The sequence below is a fragment of the Xyrauchen texanus genome, chromosome 19 (assembly GCF_025860055.1).
Source record: "Xyrauchen texanus isolate HMW12.3.18 chromosome 19, RBS_HiC_50CHRs, whole genome shotgun sequence".
Classification (NCBI taxonomy): domain Eukaryota; kingdom Metazoa; phylum Chordata; class Actinopteri; order Cypriniformes; family Catostomidae; genus Xyrauchen; species Xyrauchen texanus.
This window is the reverse complement of record NC_068294.1, coordinates 41,062,130-41,079,925: the sequence shown is the minus strand read 5'-3', so window position 1 is coordinate 41,079,925 and position 17,796 is coordinate 41,062,130. Positions and strand designations below refer to the sequence as shown.

General features: G+C 39.5%; 2 protein-coding genes across 2 annotated transcripts; one reads left to right on the top strand and one right to left on the bottom strand.

Annotated features, from left to right (window-relative positions):
- Positions 1-3,342: 3,342 nt before the first annotated feature.
- Positions 3,343-9,954, bottom strand: si:ch211-153b23.3 (uncharacterized). The gene is made up of 11 exons (XM_052149668.1): positions 9,934-9,954; positions 8,790-8,994; positions 6,540-7,964; positions 6,355-6,447; positions 6,160-6,264; positions 5,795-5,904; positions 5,500-5,691; positions 5,245-5,407; positions 4,684-4,849; positions 4,090-4,184; positions 3,343-3,999 (listed from the first exon to the last, which is right to left on the bottom strand). Exons 2-11 carry the CDS (start codon positions 8,944-8,946, stop codon positions 3,914-3,916), a joined length of 2,592 nt encoding a protein of 863 aa, XP_052005628.1. The 5' UTR covers positions 8,947-8,994; positions 9,934-9,954; the 3' UTR covers positions 3,343-3,913.
- Positions 9,955-9,956: 2 nt separating this feature from the next.
- LOC127659737 (cis-aconitate decarboxylase-like) lies at positions 9,957-16,679 on the top strand. Its single transcript, XM_052149687.1, has 6 exons — positions 9,957-10,308; positions 11,154-11,217; positions 12,026-12,213; positions 13,144-13,236; positions 14,515-14,720; positions 15,582-16,679. Exons 1-6 carry the CDS (start codon positions 10,291-10,293, stop codon positions 16,507-16,509), a joined length of 1,497 nt encoding a protein of 498 aa, XP_052005647.1. The 5' UTR covers positions 9,957-10,290; the 3' UTR covers positions 16,510-16,679.
- The last annotated feature ends 1,117 nt before the right edge of the window (positions 16,680-17,796 follow it).

The following is a 17,796-nucleotide window of genomic DNA, read 5'->3' as shown; positions in this document are numbered from 1 at the left end:
TAATGGCCAGCATTATCAAATCACTGCTAATCATTTCATAATAAACTGATGCAATTCTGAATCTATGTACTGATTATCATTGTCACATGTCTGCCAAACATGTTAAGTGGTCCAAACATCATCTGCAGCCTGAAACTGAACTTTTGACCAGATTTGCATAGGAAAACAATAGGATGCACCCTTGCTCCATATTTAGTGAATGACTTAACCTCCAATGTGCTGTCTGTCTGCACTGGTCTCAGAACAGTTTGAAATGCACCTTCTTTTCATCCAAATGTCATATAAAGCCTCTTTGGATGAACCCATTGATTCTCAATGTGATAATGCATTATTAGTATTATGACCACATTGGCCATCAAGCTAAAACAGTAAACACTATTATATGCTATTGTTCTCTGAGAAAACAGAGCAATAATGTTTGGATTTGCAATGACATCATGCCTGCAACAATAGATACTGAAATACATCATGCATAAAAGTTAAACTATTTAACTTTAAGTTTCTAAAGTAAGTTTGTGTTCTACATTGTGGCATTACATCTGCTGGGCTTCCAGCTGTTCAGAGCGGATCGCATTGCGGAGTTAACGGGGAAAACGAGATGGAACGGCGGTGGAACATGCATTTACATCAATGAAAGTTGGTGTACAGATGTAACAACGTTAAAGAGATGTGCTGTCCTAATTTGGAAGTGCTCTTTATTAACTGCAAGCCGTTCTACTCGCTGAGGGAGTTTTCCTCGTTTATTCTGGTGAGTGTGTATATAGCACCAAACGCGTCTGGGAACTTAGCGCTGCAACAGCTGGCTGATCAAATGACAGACACTGAACAACAATACCCGGACTCAGTTATTATTATTCTTGGGGATTTTAACAAAGCAAATCTCACACGTGAACTGCCCAAATACAAACAGCACATTACATGCCCCACCAGAGACAGGAATATACTGGATCACTGCTACACAACAATAAAGGATGCATATCCCTCTGTCCCACATGCAGCTTTGGGACTCTTTGATCACTGTCTGGTTCATCTTCTTCCGACCTACAGGCAGAAATTAAAAGGACTGTAAAGAGGTGGACTAATGAAGCAGAGCTGGAACTACAAGCCTGCTATTGATTGCACTGATTGAAGTGTTTTTGAAGCTGCAGCTACAGACCTGGACGAGCTGTTACATCATATATCAGTTTCTGTGAGGATATGTGCATCCCTACTAGGACTTTTTTATCATTCAACAATGATAAACCATGGTTTACTGGAAAACTCAGACAGCTTCGCCATGCCAAAGAGGACACTTACAGGGGTGGGGATAAAGTCTTGTATAATCAGGCCAGGAACACACTGGGGAAATCAGAATGGCTAAAAGAAGCTACTCTGAGAAGCTGGAAAACAAGTTTTCAGCTAACGAACCTGCATCAGTATGGAGTGGCCTGAATCAACTAACTAATTACAGGACTCCTACCCCCAACCCTGTGGTGGACCAACGACTGGCTGACAACCAATCTCACACCCCACACCTGCTCTGACCTTCACTACACACAAACACCTCCTGCAACCCCCCTCCACACCCATCCTGCTACTCAACCTGCACTCAAGATCTGTGAAGATGATGTGTGGCGCGTCTTTCGGAAGCAAAAGATGAGGAAGGCTTTAGGCCCAGATGGCGTCTCACCAGCCAGTCCTGTGCTAACCAGCTGGCCCCCATCTTCACACTGATCTTCAATAGATCACTTGAGCAGTGTTAAGTCCCATGCTGCTTCAAACAGCCAGTTATCATCCCCTATTCCTAAGAAACCAAAAATCACAGGACTTAATGACTACAGATCTGTTGCCCTGACATCTGTGGTCATGAAGTCATTTGAGAGACTGGTGTTGGCCCACCTGAAGGACATCACTGGACCCCTTCAATTTGCTTATCGTGCAAAAAGGTCTGTGGATGATGCAGTCAACATGGGATTGCATCATATCCTGCAACATCTGGACAGACCGGGGACATATGCTAGGATCCTTTTTGTGGACTTCAGTTCGGCTTTCAACACCATCATCCTAGCAATACTCCGGAATAAGTTACACCAACTCCCTGTTCCCATGTTTATCTGTCAGTGGATTACCAGCTTTCTGACGGACAGGCAGCAGCTAGTGAGACAGGGAAAATTCACTACCTGCACCTGTACAATCAGCACTGGTGCCCCCCAGGGATGTGTGCTCTCCCCACTACTCTTCTCCCTCTACACCAATGACTGCACCATCAAGGATCCTTCTGTCAAGCTCCTGAAGTTTGCAGATGACAGCACTGTCATCGGCCTCATCCGAGATGATGATGAGTCTTCATACAGAAAGGAGGTTGAACGGCTGGCTGTCTGGTGCAATCATAACAATCTGGAGCTGAACATGCTCAAAATGATGGAGATGATTGTGGACTTTAGGAGGAACACCCCAACACTGAACCCCCTCACCATTCTAAACAGCACTGTGGTAGCAGTGGAGTCATTCAGGTTCCTGGGCACTACCATCTCACAGGACCTGAAGTGGGAGATACACATCGACTCCATTGTGAAAAAGGCCCATCAGAGGTTGTACTTCCTTCACCAGCAGAGGAAGTTCAACCTGCCACAGGCGCTTTTGATACAGTTCTACTCAGCAGTCATTGAGTCTGTCCTCTGCACTTCAATAACTGTCTGGTTTGGTGCAGCTACGAAATCAGACATCAGAAGACTACAGAGGATAGTTCGGACTGCTGAGCAGATTATTGGTGTGTGTGTGTGTGTGTGTGTGTGTGTGTGTGTGTGTGTGTGTGTGTGTGTGTGTGTGTGTGTGTGAGTATGTATGAATGAAGGTGTGTGACTGTGTGTATGTACATATAAGTATAATTATATCAATATTTTTTATTATCTATGTCTTGCTGCTGTTTTTGTATTTTTTGTATTTTTTATTGTTGTGCACTGGAAGTTCCTGTCACCAAGACAAATTCCTTGTATGTGTAAGCATACTTGGCAATAAAGCTGATTCTGATACAATCCCCTAAAATGGCAAACAATCCTCACTTATATAACACCTCTAATAGTTAAATGTACATAATTATACATCTGCAAATTCCACCAAAGTGTACATATTTTTTATACTTTGTATTCTGTACGTGGTCTGAGCATTTGGCCTATGTGTATATATACACCTGTGTGAACACACATAATATTTAGTGTATATTGTCTGTAAATTTTGTATTTTTTATTTTTTTATTTTGTATGTTGTTTTTTCTTTTACATTTATGTACTTTGCCTTGTTTTGTTCTACTACTGGTTCTAAAAAACTTTGATTATCATAACACATCAAATCTTTGTGCTCCAATATTTTATTAGCCAGTAATAAAGAACACTGGATAAATGAACAAACATACACACACACACACACACACAAACATAAATATACAGTTTCTCTGTGCACAATAAACATACACAAGCTTATTTTGCAAAAATAAAATATAAATGTCACTCTGATTCGTATGCTCATGTGTTTCATAGAACTATACAATGTAGTTACTGTTATGTAACAAACACATTACAATGTGATACAATGAAATAATGCATTAATAGTTAATAGTCATTAATAAAAAGAATGGTTACATTTTTATACATTGTTTCAAAACTTCACCAAATTCTGTTAAGATTTGATACCAAACTTTGTTATAAATGTGCAAACATATGGAAGTGAAAATGCATAGCACACTCACAGAGCAACTTTACAAGATCATACTTCATGACGTCTTCATTGTTTATAATGCTATAAAGTGCAATCAAGTTTGAAGTATTAACATAATGCAGATATTTTAATGTTCTCTGTTCATATGTGCAGACTAAACAATCCTTCACATAAAATAAAGCAACTACAGATGCCGGAGAAGCTTATTTTGGCCTTCTTTTTATAGCATGTTGTTTTTCACCCGTTCAAAAATCTGCCTAACCTTCAGTGCAGGCACACAACCCTCACGTAGAATGCTGATAGTTCCTGAAAAAATGAACATGCTTATATTATCATTGTTTTTCGAATGGTATAAATATTTCAGTGACATTTAAACTATCTGGGATATCATTTTACCTTCATCAATTTTCAAGCAGTTCACTACAGTTGAAGCCACCACCTCATTGGATTCCCCATCACACAGAACTCCTTCAATCTTGTGCCCAAGACGACTGTTTGAAGAAAGAAAACAATGGCCCGATTATACCTTGAATCCATCATTCAAAGGACTAAATTAATATAAAATGTCAAGACAAGTGGAAAATACATCCTTTGGGCATCAGAATAGGTTTGGCAAAACATTTCATCACAGAACACACTGCTAAATAGTAAATGGATCATTTACATTACATGTACATTTATGCATTTGGCAGTTGCTTTTTATCCAAAGTGACTTACAGTGCACTTATTACAGGGACAATCCCCCCAGAGCAACCTGGAGTTAAGTGCTTGCTCAAGGACACAATGGTGGTGGCTGTGGGGATTGAACCAGCAACCTTCTGATTACCAGTTATGTGCTTTAGCCAACTACGCCACCACCACTCCATTCGCCTCATTGCTCACGATCATTGCGCCTTACAGTTCAAAAAGTTTTATGTTTAATCTGTACTTTGGGGACTTCTGAAGGTAACATTTTATGTACATTTCATGCTTTGTTAAATGACAACGTACTTTATGACCATGTCATGGTGGACACTGTCAGCTTCTCCACTGGGATTGGCTGATGTGATGGCCAATGGACCAGTGAATTCACACAGGTGAGCCGTCACGGTGTGGTCAGGTACTCGGATCATAATGCTGTCTCTGGTCCCAACGCAGTCATATGCAGGTCCCACACCTGAGAACATCATGACCAAGGAAAATTACATAAGACAACAGATAAAATCAGTGGTTCTCAGCAGGTTCTGATAGACATCAGGGCAAAAACAATGTGAAAATGAAAATAACAGTATGCACAAAAACATGTAATCATGCACATTTAGGATAACAAAATAAATAGGCTTATCCATTTTTAAAAGGGATGAGAAACCCCTTTTAAAAGACTGGCTTAGCCAGCATGCAATTCCTAGGCTGGTCTAGGCTGGTTATGCTAATTAGTGCTGGCTTGGTAATGGTCTAGCAGGAGGAATTTGAGCCCTGAAGCATAACCAGTAGGGAACCATTGCCAAAAATAACTTTTTTCGGTAACTGATAAGCCTTTATTGGTAACTGATAATCTGTTAACATCCCTACCAAGTTTTAAGAGCCAATCCCCCTTTGGAACGATGCAGCTAATGCCTCCTGGGTAGACATTTCTCATGAACTCCCATAGAAGAGGACTGAAAGGAGGTTTTGCAGCCACAAGCTGCTCCACACTTGAGATACAGATGCAAATAGGTTTCTCTGCAGGACGGTCCTACCAGAGAGAAGTTAATGGGTTAATTGACAGAGCACAAGCATTTGATAGTTTGTAAAATAATATTGTATTGCAAAAATACAAACACGTACTTTGATGCTGTAGATCTTCTCAATTGCCCTAGGGTTCTTGCATGAAGCAGCCAAGGCGTAGACTGTGTCTGTAGGGATGCCACACACTCCGTTGTTTTCCAGCAATTTGACAATCTTGAGAAGTCCACTGGTTTTCTGGGAATTGGCAATGAAACATGGGTGTGTGGTCACAGATTCCTTCTTCCGCTTGTCCTTGGAGAAACAGATCAACTGGAATAAGTTTCTGTCTAACAATGAATGTGTGACTTAATTAAACTTCATAAACATTTTGTCCTTATTGGTAAATCAATTATACCTTGATAAGGGAAGGTCCAACTGGTATCAACGTCTTAGAGAAGCTACTGTTCACAAGGGATGCTAGCATGCCATACAAGCAAATTATGGCAAAAATTGCAAGCATAGCAACTAAAATAAAAAAAGAGTTTGGAGAAAATTAAATGTGATTTTTTTAGACATGATATTTTTCATTTGGCCAAGTAGGACATGTTACTGTATGAACATCCTTGTTGGTCCTGAAGCTACATTCCTCGATCAGATTTTAACATCAGGAATAGGGTTAGGGGTGGGGTTGGGGCTTGAACAACATACTTCTAAAGATATAATTTTCTTCTGATTGTATGGGTAGTTCAGTGGTTAAGGAAGATAAATTCGGAACTGTACCTTCCAGTTTGTAGGGAAGTCTTCCAAAAACAGAGAGAAGAAAACAGACTATGATGACCTCCATGACTGTGGTCAACGCTAACAGAACAAGATTGCCATAGGCAGCTGTAAAGAAAGAAGGACAATTCGTACAATTACATGACGAAACTTGTTTTATACAAAGTATCTTATTAATGTAATAGTATACAGACTTACCAACTAGAATCAAGAAAGCATTGATGATCAAAAAGGCTATCGCCCCAGCTGCAAATCCATTTGCTGACTCTGCAGATATTTGCAACCGATGTCCTGCAAAGGAAAAATACAACGTCTTACAATTCTATCCAAAATATCAGGAAAGTAATTTTTTATTCTATCAATGAAATATTATACTCTTGTACCTGCAAACCTAAACCAGCTCCAAGTAGCCCAAATAGCTACATAAAATGAGGGAATGACCGAGCCGAACCTCTGGCCTCCTTGTACCTGAAGCCGACTGACATAGGCCTGGATGATGGCTCCTGGGATGAGTACCCAGGGAACAGTCAGGTCGAAGAACACCAGTCCATATTGACCACTGTGAATGGCTGAGAGAGCGGCAACCCCGTTGGTGAGATAGAATAAAGCATCAGGAAGCAGTGCAACTTTACCTTCAGGCTCATCTAAATTAGACCTCTTGAGGAAGCCAAGACATCTTTGGAGGGATTCAGTGGAGACCAGTTGGGGTCCAATAGGAATCAAGAACTTCTCAGCAATGGTGTTGATGAGCCGAGCAAAGGTGCCATAGAAGGAAAGGACAGTGAATAGGGAACAGGTCACTCCAAAAAATATGTAGTACCCATCAATGGGGATCTGGGAAATGGTTGATATGGTCACCAGGAGGAAAACCAAATTGTGGACCAGCTCAAGAGTATCTTTGTTGAGACACACGATACAGAAAACCATGGCAGCAGCTAGGAAGAACCAGTTCCCAACCATGGCTTGCCTTACTTGACCAGCCTCAGTCTTGCTAATGACTGCAGACACCACAAACTCTTCCCAGGTCTTCACCAACCAAAAAATGCAATGCAGTCCAAACTTGGTTGCATGGTAGCAGTCTTGACGCAGGTATGCGTAATAGCTAGATAAAAGCTGAGCAGCGGAATTGATGGATATCCAGATGGCGGCTACTTGGATTGATGGGAAGTAGCCAAAGGCATAGAAGGCAAAGATAAATGGAGAAACTGTGTCGCAGAAGAATCCCAAGGCCATAGGTTCAGCATACTTGGTGTTTTTTTTCTTCTCCTGCCCCAGGCTTTGGGAGCTGCTAGCATTGGTGGTTCCAAGGAGCAGCACGTTAAAGAGAGGGTTTCCAAAACCTTTCAGCACATATCGTTGGGCTAATCCCTTAATTAGCAGTGCTGATGAGCCATATATGGCAAAGAGTAGGATGAGGAGCTCCAGAATGCCAGAAACCACGAGAGCCCATCCTGCTACCAGACCTACAGCCTCAAATATCAGTGTGAGGGTGATGGCTCCAAACACAAAGGGCATGATATAGTTAACTGTTGCAGAACAGAAGGCCAGTAGAAAGGACAGAAGGATGTATGGAACTAGCCCAGCTATGGCAGACTCTTTGATGTACATTGGAATGATGGTTGTATTGAGAGTAGAGTTTACATTTAGACTTGGTTGGTTGGCACCTAGAAAAATTCTTGTGGCCCCATAGCTCCCCCAAAGTGCTGCATATCCTACAAAGGATGTGCCACTCAGATGGTCATATTTTCGGAAAGACAGCAAGCCTGCCACAAGCTGACACACTCCGCCAATTAGAATAAGATGAACACCTGCACAAATGAACATACAAAGAAAGGTTAGGCCACTCTTGGAACTTATCAGTGTGGTACTGGTATTAAAGGTGACGTGTGTAAGTTTATTGACACCAAATTGAACTGCAAAAATAATTACTGGGCCTCATTCACTAATAATTACATGGATTATATGTACTTGTACACACCAACAAAAAAAATCCCAATTCACAACTGGTGCGTACGCATATGAATTTGTTCTTACTATCGTTCTAATGTTAATGAAACAGAACCGTAACTAAATTTAGACAAAATTTTAGTGCAAACTTATTTATGAATCAAGCGTGAAACTGTTCGTATGCAGATTTTGCGCTCAAATTCATTAGTGAATGAGACCCACTGTTTTCAAACATGTTTGGGATTTACAAATTTACTACAGGACTAGGGATGAAAATTTGCTTATTAGCTAACTCTTGTACATTTACATTGAAGTGTAAACTGAAATGTTGATTAATGTGCATTGTTCCTGGTAAATAAATAAAAAAAATTCCCTAACACTCTCATCTCATATTGGACATAAAATCAGAAAGCCCCACCCCAAACTCGCACCAGGTCGGTCAAAATGCTCAAACTAAGAGCAATGTTTTAATAACGCCACAGAGCCATAATGTTTACACTATTTTGGGCTGAATCATATTAAAAAAGGGTTACTTATAGTTGTCCCTGCCCGCATATAGGAGAAAGTAATCAAACAACGAAAAATCACAATCATCACCTTTAACATACAAATGTCTAATTCTTGCTTGTTGTTTATTGACCAACAAGCAAGTAAGTTGAGTAAGTATATATAATCTAAAAAGAGACCTGCTAAAATGTTTTCCACTCCCTCTGCAGGAATGCCAGTCCTGGCACCATGGAAGTTCTGCAGTAGGACAAGGAAAGCACTGATGCCATTGGCCAGGAGCCCAAGCACGCCTGGCTCACTGTAAAAACTTGCTGGAAACCCACTTGCTGAGGCCATGACCTCTTTCACTTTAAATCGTTGCTTCCTCTGATAATATTAAATAGCCTAAATAGAACAAGGTAAATAGTAAAAATGTGACATTTATTACAATAAAATACTTTGATCATTCAAATGAATCATCAATGAATTAATTCACAGTGTGCTTAAACAATGACTTGATCACTCCTCATTAAAGTGGATATAATTTATGGACGTCAGCATTAATTGACTTGCTACAATCTGTACATTTAGAGATTGTTATATGTACACCAGTGGTTAGGTACTACCAGTCAAAACATCTAATCATTCAATTTTGTGACTATTTTCAACATGCTGAAATAATAAAGAGGATAGAGAATAAAGTGTTCAAATGTCATGCTAAATAATAGACTTTGTTATGTAAAAGCCTCATTTCCCCATCTCTGGCACTCTTTCCTCATGTCATATATGGGGTGTGTACTAAATACTCTATTCACTGCTGTGTTCAGTGTCATATCCGCCCAATCTATCGTAGGTAAGTGACACAGGTGTTTGGTTGAGCAGCCAGCTGTCTAGGAGCCAATATTTAAACCCTCAGGCATAGCGTTAAAAAAAAAACTCAAACTGCCTCTTTAACAAAAATGTGACTCTTAGCTGTCCTCATGAGCTGGTAGTGTTACAGTCTAGGAAACAACTTGTTTGACAACTGAGGAGACTGAGTATGGTTCATTTCAAACATGCTTAAGTCAGTCAACACAGACAGACAGCTGTTTGTGGACAACACTTGAGGATAAACTTTCAGTGAGTATGAGCTGACTTAGTGTTTAAGATTTTTAAAGAGTTTGCAATTAAATTATGATGCTGTCATTTGTATTTTTAAAAATGAATTAGTAAAATATACATTTATACATTTTAACCTAAAAAGTGAATGTACAAATTATGCACCAACTACCCTGCTATATAACACTGTGATATCTTAAAGCCCATTTTCTCTTATTAAGAAGATTACAGAAAGAAGAAACTCACCTAATGAAGATTGCTGATCTGTATTGAAGTGTTGAGATGCTTGTGAAGAACACTTTAAGTTTATAGAAACATACTCAATGGAGGTAGGAGGAGCAACAGTGATGCCAACCAACCCAACCAAGTCTTTTCATCAATGATGACATCATTAACCCTTGATATAGACAATTTGTTTCCTTCTGTGAAATTCCCCCTATGGAAGTTCCAGCCCTGGTCCGATACTGTATAAAAGGAGATGCGGACACACCTGACTCCAGCAAATGAGCATCCTCTATCAACAAGATATCCACGGCAAAAAAAGACAAGAGCAAAGAAGACAATTTCATCTTTGAAACCACAAAAAAAACAAAAAACGACAACATGCTTTTAACTGTACAGGTAGATACATTTATGCTTTTTGCTAGTTTTTATAAAGTAAAATTAATGTAAATAATGGTATACAGGCAGGTATGGTATAATACTTAAGCCAAACTACAAAGTTTACAATAAATGTTCTTAAATAATTTTTGTGATGTTTCATAGATGTAAAATTACATGAGTTCACTTTGGATAGCTATTCCAGAAAATCTTGTTAAATAAAACTGAAAGTGGCCTTTGCATGGTTTTAAATAAAGCAGTGAAGCATTTATATTGTAAATTGGGACATTTTGAAATGTGCACTTTATCTGTGCTTTAAGAAGAGTATAGCATAGGAACAAAACTATATACATACACACACACACACACACACACACACACACACACATACACGGTGCTGTGTAAAATGTTGCATAGTGAGGATGTCTTCAAAAATGATGGCATAAATAGTTTAATTTATTACTTACAAAGTCATACAAAGTCCAGTACACATAAAAAAATCTAAATCAACATTTGATTTTGACAACACCAATTCTCCTAGGCACACCTGGACACAGTTGTTCTTGGTTGTTGGCAGATGGGATGTTCCAAGCTTCTTGGAGAATTCTCCACAGTTCTTCTGTATATTTCGGCTGTCTCAATTTCTTCCTCGATGTTCAGTGGGGGGTTTTGTGGGGGGCGTTACATCTGTTGCAGCAGGGCTCCCTGTTCTTCTATTCTAATCTTTTATGTTGCAAAAGTAATGTTTGGGAGTCTAACGTTTGTATTTCATATTGGCACACTAAAGTGAAACAACTTTTGCACAGTACTCTATATAGATATAGATAGATCTAATAAGTCACTCAAATACAATTGTTTGTCCACAGAGATCTACCAGATGCCTGTCTGTTTTGTCTACTGCTCGAGGACTCCATAAGTCTGCACTAGATGGTGAGCAAGCTCTACTTATCAACACCTTACTTCCTTAAAACTGCTGCTTATCAGTGTAGGTGCGTAATTAACTAAAGCAGACTGTTCTGTGTCACGTTATTTGTGTCTGAAGGGTCAGAAGCACACTCTCCAAACTTCTCTCACTTTGATTTGTTCACTAAAATGAATCTGACTTCCCAATGCTTCATTGTAATGATTCAGATCTTCCAGACAGTTTATGTAAATTAATCTATACAAATAACGATACAGATCCAGTGATTTGCGTGCCTACAAAGATGTTAATTACAGAATGCGATGCTTTCCAGATGAAAAGATCTAAAACGGATATCGTGGATATGTATGTGTGCTAATTAGCATCTGCTAAACGTTTTGAAAATATCAGATTTACATACATTCTGAATAGTCTAATAGACATATTGCAGATGAGCAACAACCCAAAATATATGTTGTCCAGGTGTAAACACACACATCAAATAGACATCTGGGTGATGTACGTGAGCTATCAGGTAATCATCGCTAGAAATTGTCATTAGTACTAAGAGAGATGGGTTGTATTTAGAAGGTATCAATCCCGATGCCGAAAGTGTCGCATGAGATCTTCACTAAATGCATTTATTATGTTTATTTGGAGTCCCACAGAAACTCTACCCCTACCCCTAAACCTCATCCTAACCTTGGTAACAGCAAATGCGAGTCTCATGAGACATTGGCATTCAGATGGTTACCTTCTAGACAGCCAGAAAGATAGGTGCTGCCCAGCTTTATAAAGTTTTAGTGTTAATTTACACAGTCTGTTGTCTGTTTATAGTGGCCGAGCACCCTGCCCCTGAGGAGTCCGTGACCAGCAGCTTTGGCAGGTTCATTCAGAGCGTACAGCCAAGACATCTGTCCCCAATCGTGCTGCAGCGCAGCAAACGTATGGTGCTGGACAGCATCGGTGTTGGACTTTTAGGGAGCACAACTGATGTATTTGAACTAGCCCTGCAATACTGCCAGGTAGGGCAGAGTGCCAAGAGGATATATAACTTCATAATGGTGGTATCATGAGATGAACAAGATATGCTTTGCAATGTCAGTGGTGTTTGCTAAGCAAGAATCACTATTAATATTGCTCATACTTGGGTTTAGGGATTCAAAAGCAAACCCCCTAACCGTTAAGTATTATACTTAGGTGCATAACTCATTAATGATACCTCAATCATGCAGCTTATTGGGCCAGGAGAGGAGTTTTTCACATGGCAAACAATTTATGTTGGGAAAATCTCATAAATGTTACATTGGAGGGACCAGAGCCATATTTGAAGGTCAGAATATCAGGAAACTGGTGGGTGGGCTCTTTTGACTTGGGCCAGCAAAACTCTAGCAACCACCCAGAAAACCATAGAAACTGTAATGCAGTAAGCTAAAAACTACTCCGAACATCTTAACTACTATCACCAACCCCTTAGCATCATTGTGGCAACTTTTGCATGAGAAAGTACCATTCACATTGTCTACAGTCATAAATATAGTCATTTGTTTTGCATCTCGAATATCAGAAACATGTTCAGAAACACAAGTTAGTTGGAATGCATATTTGTACCAATTCATATTTGAGGGAAAGTTAAGCAGCAACCATGTGTGAATGAGTGACTTTCAAAGATGGAGTAAACAACCTGTTTTTCATAAGTACTGGCATTCATTTCAGGTAGACCCTTGAGTGATGGCATGTCTTTTATAGAGTACATTTCTTCCTTACACATTGTTAGCTTGTTTGTGTACTGTCTTGACTCAAGTCTGAATTTTTCCTTCTTTGCTGACTGAGGCCAGGCTGTATATAGTTCTTACAAAGTGTCATTCTTCAAGAAGTGATGTTGGCTGTCTCTGAAATGCGTTTGTGTGAATAAGTTGCATGTACTGACCAGTCATTTATCCTCTTTCCCAAAGCATTTGTATGCTTCCGATGACATCAGCTTCGTCTACGGACGCCAAGGTGTGAAGCTCTCCCCAACCCTTGCAGCCTTTGTCAATGGCATAGCAGTAAGTATTTAAGTATATTGAGCGTTACAGCATAATGTTGATTTCCATGAAAATAATTGAACCCTCCTTTGTTTAAACAAATAAAGTTGTAGTTACGCTGTAACCGTTACGGTGCACTTACAATGACAGTAAATAGGGCCAGTCTATAAACACTAAAATACGCATTGTTTCAAAAGTATAGCCAAAAGATAACATGATTATAGTGTGATAAAATCGCTTACTAACCTTATCTGTGTAAAGCTATATCCAATGTTGCAACTGGTTGTCATTACCCTGTAATCCTGTTATTGGAAATAACTTTACACAGATGAGGTTAGTAAGGGATTTTATCACACTAAAGTCATAGTATCATGTATATTGTTTACGTCTTGTGGCTATATGTTTGAAAGTATGTGCATTTTTGCGGTTGTAGACTGGCTTCCACTGACTTCCATTGTAAGTGCATTGCTGTATGTAACTGCTTTAAAATAATAAATAATTTAGTCTAAATTATGTTTTTGTGTTAATTAACATTATGCCAATATGAATACTGTCCCCTTCAGTGTTTACCATGGTTAAGGTTCAGGTTGTGTTTGTTTATATAGTTAGTGAATATGTGGATAAGTGATTCAGCATCCTGGCCACATACTCGTGTTTTTCCATAAATCTGTTTTGTACGCCCTGAAATAAGTATCCACCTTGTCAGTGAACCATGAGATCATAACCTTGTTTTGCACCATTTAGCACCATTTTTGGCACCATAAATGTATCCAGCCAAATATTTCTAAGTTGAAAAACAAATTTAAAGCATCACGAAACCTCATCACTGTGGTGCTTTCTTGGACTAAAGAAATATCCATGTTGTTGTAGTAATGTCTGAAGTGAACCTTCTAAATATAGTGTTGCACGTATTTGCCTTCAGACATCATGACTAGTCTTGCCATAACAAAGCAGAGGGAAAGGAACAACTTGTGCATGACTCTGGGTAGTATGGGCAAGACCTAAGGTCTGTCTAGTTTTGATTTGTCAATTACAATTCTAGCATTTGTAATACTTCCTGGAGTTCCACTGGAGAAAACCAAAGCTGGTCAAGTATTATTTTTGACAAATCGAAACTAGACAGACTTGAGGCCTTGCCCATACTACCCAGAGTCATGCACACGTTTTTCCTTTCCCTCTGCTTTGTTATGGCAAGACTAGTCATGATGTCTGAAGGCAATTACGTGTAATGGGCCATGGATGGGAAATGAACTCTAGATCTATATTCTAGACTTATTTGATAGAGTTGGTTTTCCGCAGGCTCACTCAATGGACTTTGACGACACTTGGCATCCTGCGACCCACCCCTCTGGAGCAGTACTCCCTGCCCTGATGGCAATAAGTGACATGTTGCCCAACAACAGCAAGCCAAGTGGCCTTGACTTTCTCACCGCCTTCAATGTGGGTATCGAAATACAGGGTCGACTCATGAGATTCTCCAATGAGGCTAACAACATCCCTAAGAGGTTTGAGTCCCCTCTTTGTCCCATTTTCAACCAAAGTAACCAAGAGCAATCATTATATTTCTAAGTACAGCATATGTCGTGAGAACAGGCTCAGCGTTCTATAAAGTCAGACACACAGTTGGGAGGGTCAGGGAAGTGCAGATTTAGTGTGAAAAGAAGCTACTCAAAACTCCTTCAGAAGGGTTTTTATGCACCGCAGTTATATTTGTGCTCCGAAAATTGAGTTAAATGGTTGGTAATGTGTTATTTCCTGAGTGCACGGAAAACATAGTACAGCTTGGTTTTAAAATAATGTCTGTGAAAAAAAAAGACAGAACATCAGCATATTGAATACGCACACTATGCATTGTCTTGATATTGGCCAATCCCATAGAAAAGATAAAATCACAAACAAGATCTCATTAATATATCAATTGTTTGATAGTAGGGTGCTTAAAGTGATAGTTCACCCAAAATGACATCCCAGATGTGTATGGCTTTCTTTCTTCAGCAGAACACATACAAGATTTTTGGAAGAATATTACAGCTCTGTAGGTCCTTAGAATGCAAGTGAATGGGTGCCAAATTGTTGAAGCTCCAGAAACCACATATAGCCATCATAAAAGTAATCCACGCAATTTAAGTGGATTAGTTAATGTCTTCTGAAGTGAAACGCTGGGTGTGTGAAATCAATAGATCAATATTTAAAACTTTATAACATTTACAGTTGAAAATTACCATGAAAATGATATTAAATATTCTATGAATATACTTGACAAGAATCAGTTTTATTGTTGAAACCCAAAAATTTTTGGATTGGTTTTTTTCTTCCTTAAAACTCTAAAATAATGACTTTGCTCTCTCTCTCTTTTGTTCTATAAGGTTTCATCCACCCAGTGTTGTGGGCACCCTGGGTAGTGCCGCAGCCTGTGCCAACCTCCTCTCTCTGGACCACAATCAGAGCAGTAATGCACTGGCCATCGCTGCATCGCTGGCAGGTGCACCAATGGCTAACGCTGCAACTCAGTCCAAACCGCTCCACATTGGTAATGCGTCTCGTCTTGGTCTTGAAGCAGCTCTGCTGGCATCTCGCAGTCTTGAAGCAAGTCCTCTGGTCCTGGATGCAGTTCCTGGGGTAGCTGGTTTTAGTGCTTTCTATGAAGACTACTCCCCACAGCCCATCAGTTCCCCTGATGATGAAGAGCATAGCTTCCTGCTGGAAAGTCAAGACATTGCTTTCAAACGCTTTCCCGCCCACCTCGGAATGCACTGGGTTGCCGATGCCGCTGCCATTGTGCACAAGGCCCTGGTTGGCCTTAGAGGTGGAAGCATCTCTCCAAACTTGGTGCAGGAAATCTTGCTCAGGGTCCCGATCTCTAAGTACATCAACCGTCCCTTCCCGGAGTCGGAGCATGAGGCGCGACACTCGTTTCAGTTCAACGCCTGCACTGCCCTGTTGGATGGTGAGGTGACGGTGCAATCGTTCCACCCTGACGCCCTCCACCGGCCTGAACTACATGCGCTCCTGTCTCGAGTCCGCTTGGAGCACCCACACGACAACCCGGCCAATTTCAACATAATGTACAGTGAGGTGGAGGTAACCTTGGTGAGTGGAGACGTTCTACGAGGGCGCTGCGACACCTTCTACGGTCATTGGAGGAACCCGCTCAGCGAGGATAGTCTTCGTAAGAAGTTTCGTAAAAATGCAGGTGCGGTGCTGGCGCCTGAGAGAGTAGAGAGGCTCATTAATGCTGTAGAAGGCCTGGAGCATCTAGATGACTGCAAACCACTACTAGCACAGTTGCAGTAAACAGCATGGTGCTTTATGAAGCATAAGATGCCACCGCAATAATATTACATAAATCTTGAACTTTTCGTCAAATGCATTGCAGCATTTTGAATTTGTATTTAAAATATTTCCCTCCAGAAGTTGATGTACTCTATGTAAATTATGTCAGTTCTGAATTCTTCTTTTGCTTATTCTGCTGTCTGTTTTCATATATCATAAAGTTTTTGTAATATTTCATGTTTTTCAAATGTCAATGACAATTGTTGGATATTAGTTTGTAAATATAAATGAAATTATTATGGTAAATTCTTGATGTCTTGTGCTCTATTTGTTGTGGTTAATCAGTGTATGCTCTTTTTTTTAGTTCTCAACTCAAATAAACTTCGATATTTATTACGATACTATTTCTTGTCCACCATTTTTTCATTGACAAAATGTAAATAAAAAAACACACTAAATTCATTCACAAAATAAGGAATAAAAAAGGTCATTTTTCTGATTAAGGAGTTGCATGACTTATGCATTATCATTTTACTCAAACAACAAAAATATTTTTGAATAGTTAACCCAAAGATCAATAATCCATAAAGTTAATGTTTCTTCAAATTAAAGCATTACATTGCAAATTGGTGGTTTCATTTGGAAAATAAACTGTCAACGCTCTGATGAACAACAATGTTTTTGAGAACTTTAACTGATTCATTATTTATTAAGGGATAAATGGCATGATTAATGGGCTGTATAATGGTTTACACAAACCAAGGTTTTGAACAAACTGAGGAGAGGGGTTGCATTTGGAATGGGAACAGTATTCCCATTCCACAGAGTTGTCTAAGAGAAAGTTGGCTATTGGGTGAATTTCAAATCAAACTTTGGGGATGAAACAATTCCAGTGCTCAATAATTTGGGGGAAAGATATTTTCACGTCAAGCTCTCGATGTCCTTATGTTGGATTGTTAAATCAACAGAAGCTCTCGATAGAGCCCTCAGTTCATGGGTCAATAGATGATGACTTCCGACTTACAAAAAATGTAAATGTTTTAATTTGGTTAATTTCAATTTTTGCCATAAAATTTGAGGGTACATTTTATAACATCTTAGCAATATTAAGAACAACTCGACTGTTGACGATCAGACTAAAACCAATAAATCATACCATTAAAAAACGTGAACATTAAACAATCTAACACCAATGACATAAATGAAAAATTAGTTAAAATGTAAATGAATACTGTAACTTCTAAAATCACTATATGCCATTTTGAGCAGCCTCTTCTTCCTCTGAACTTTGACAATGGAAGTTCATGT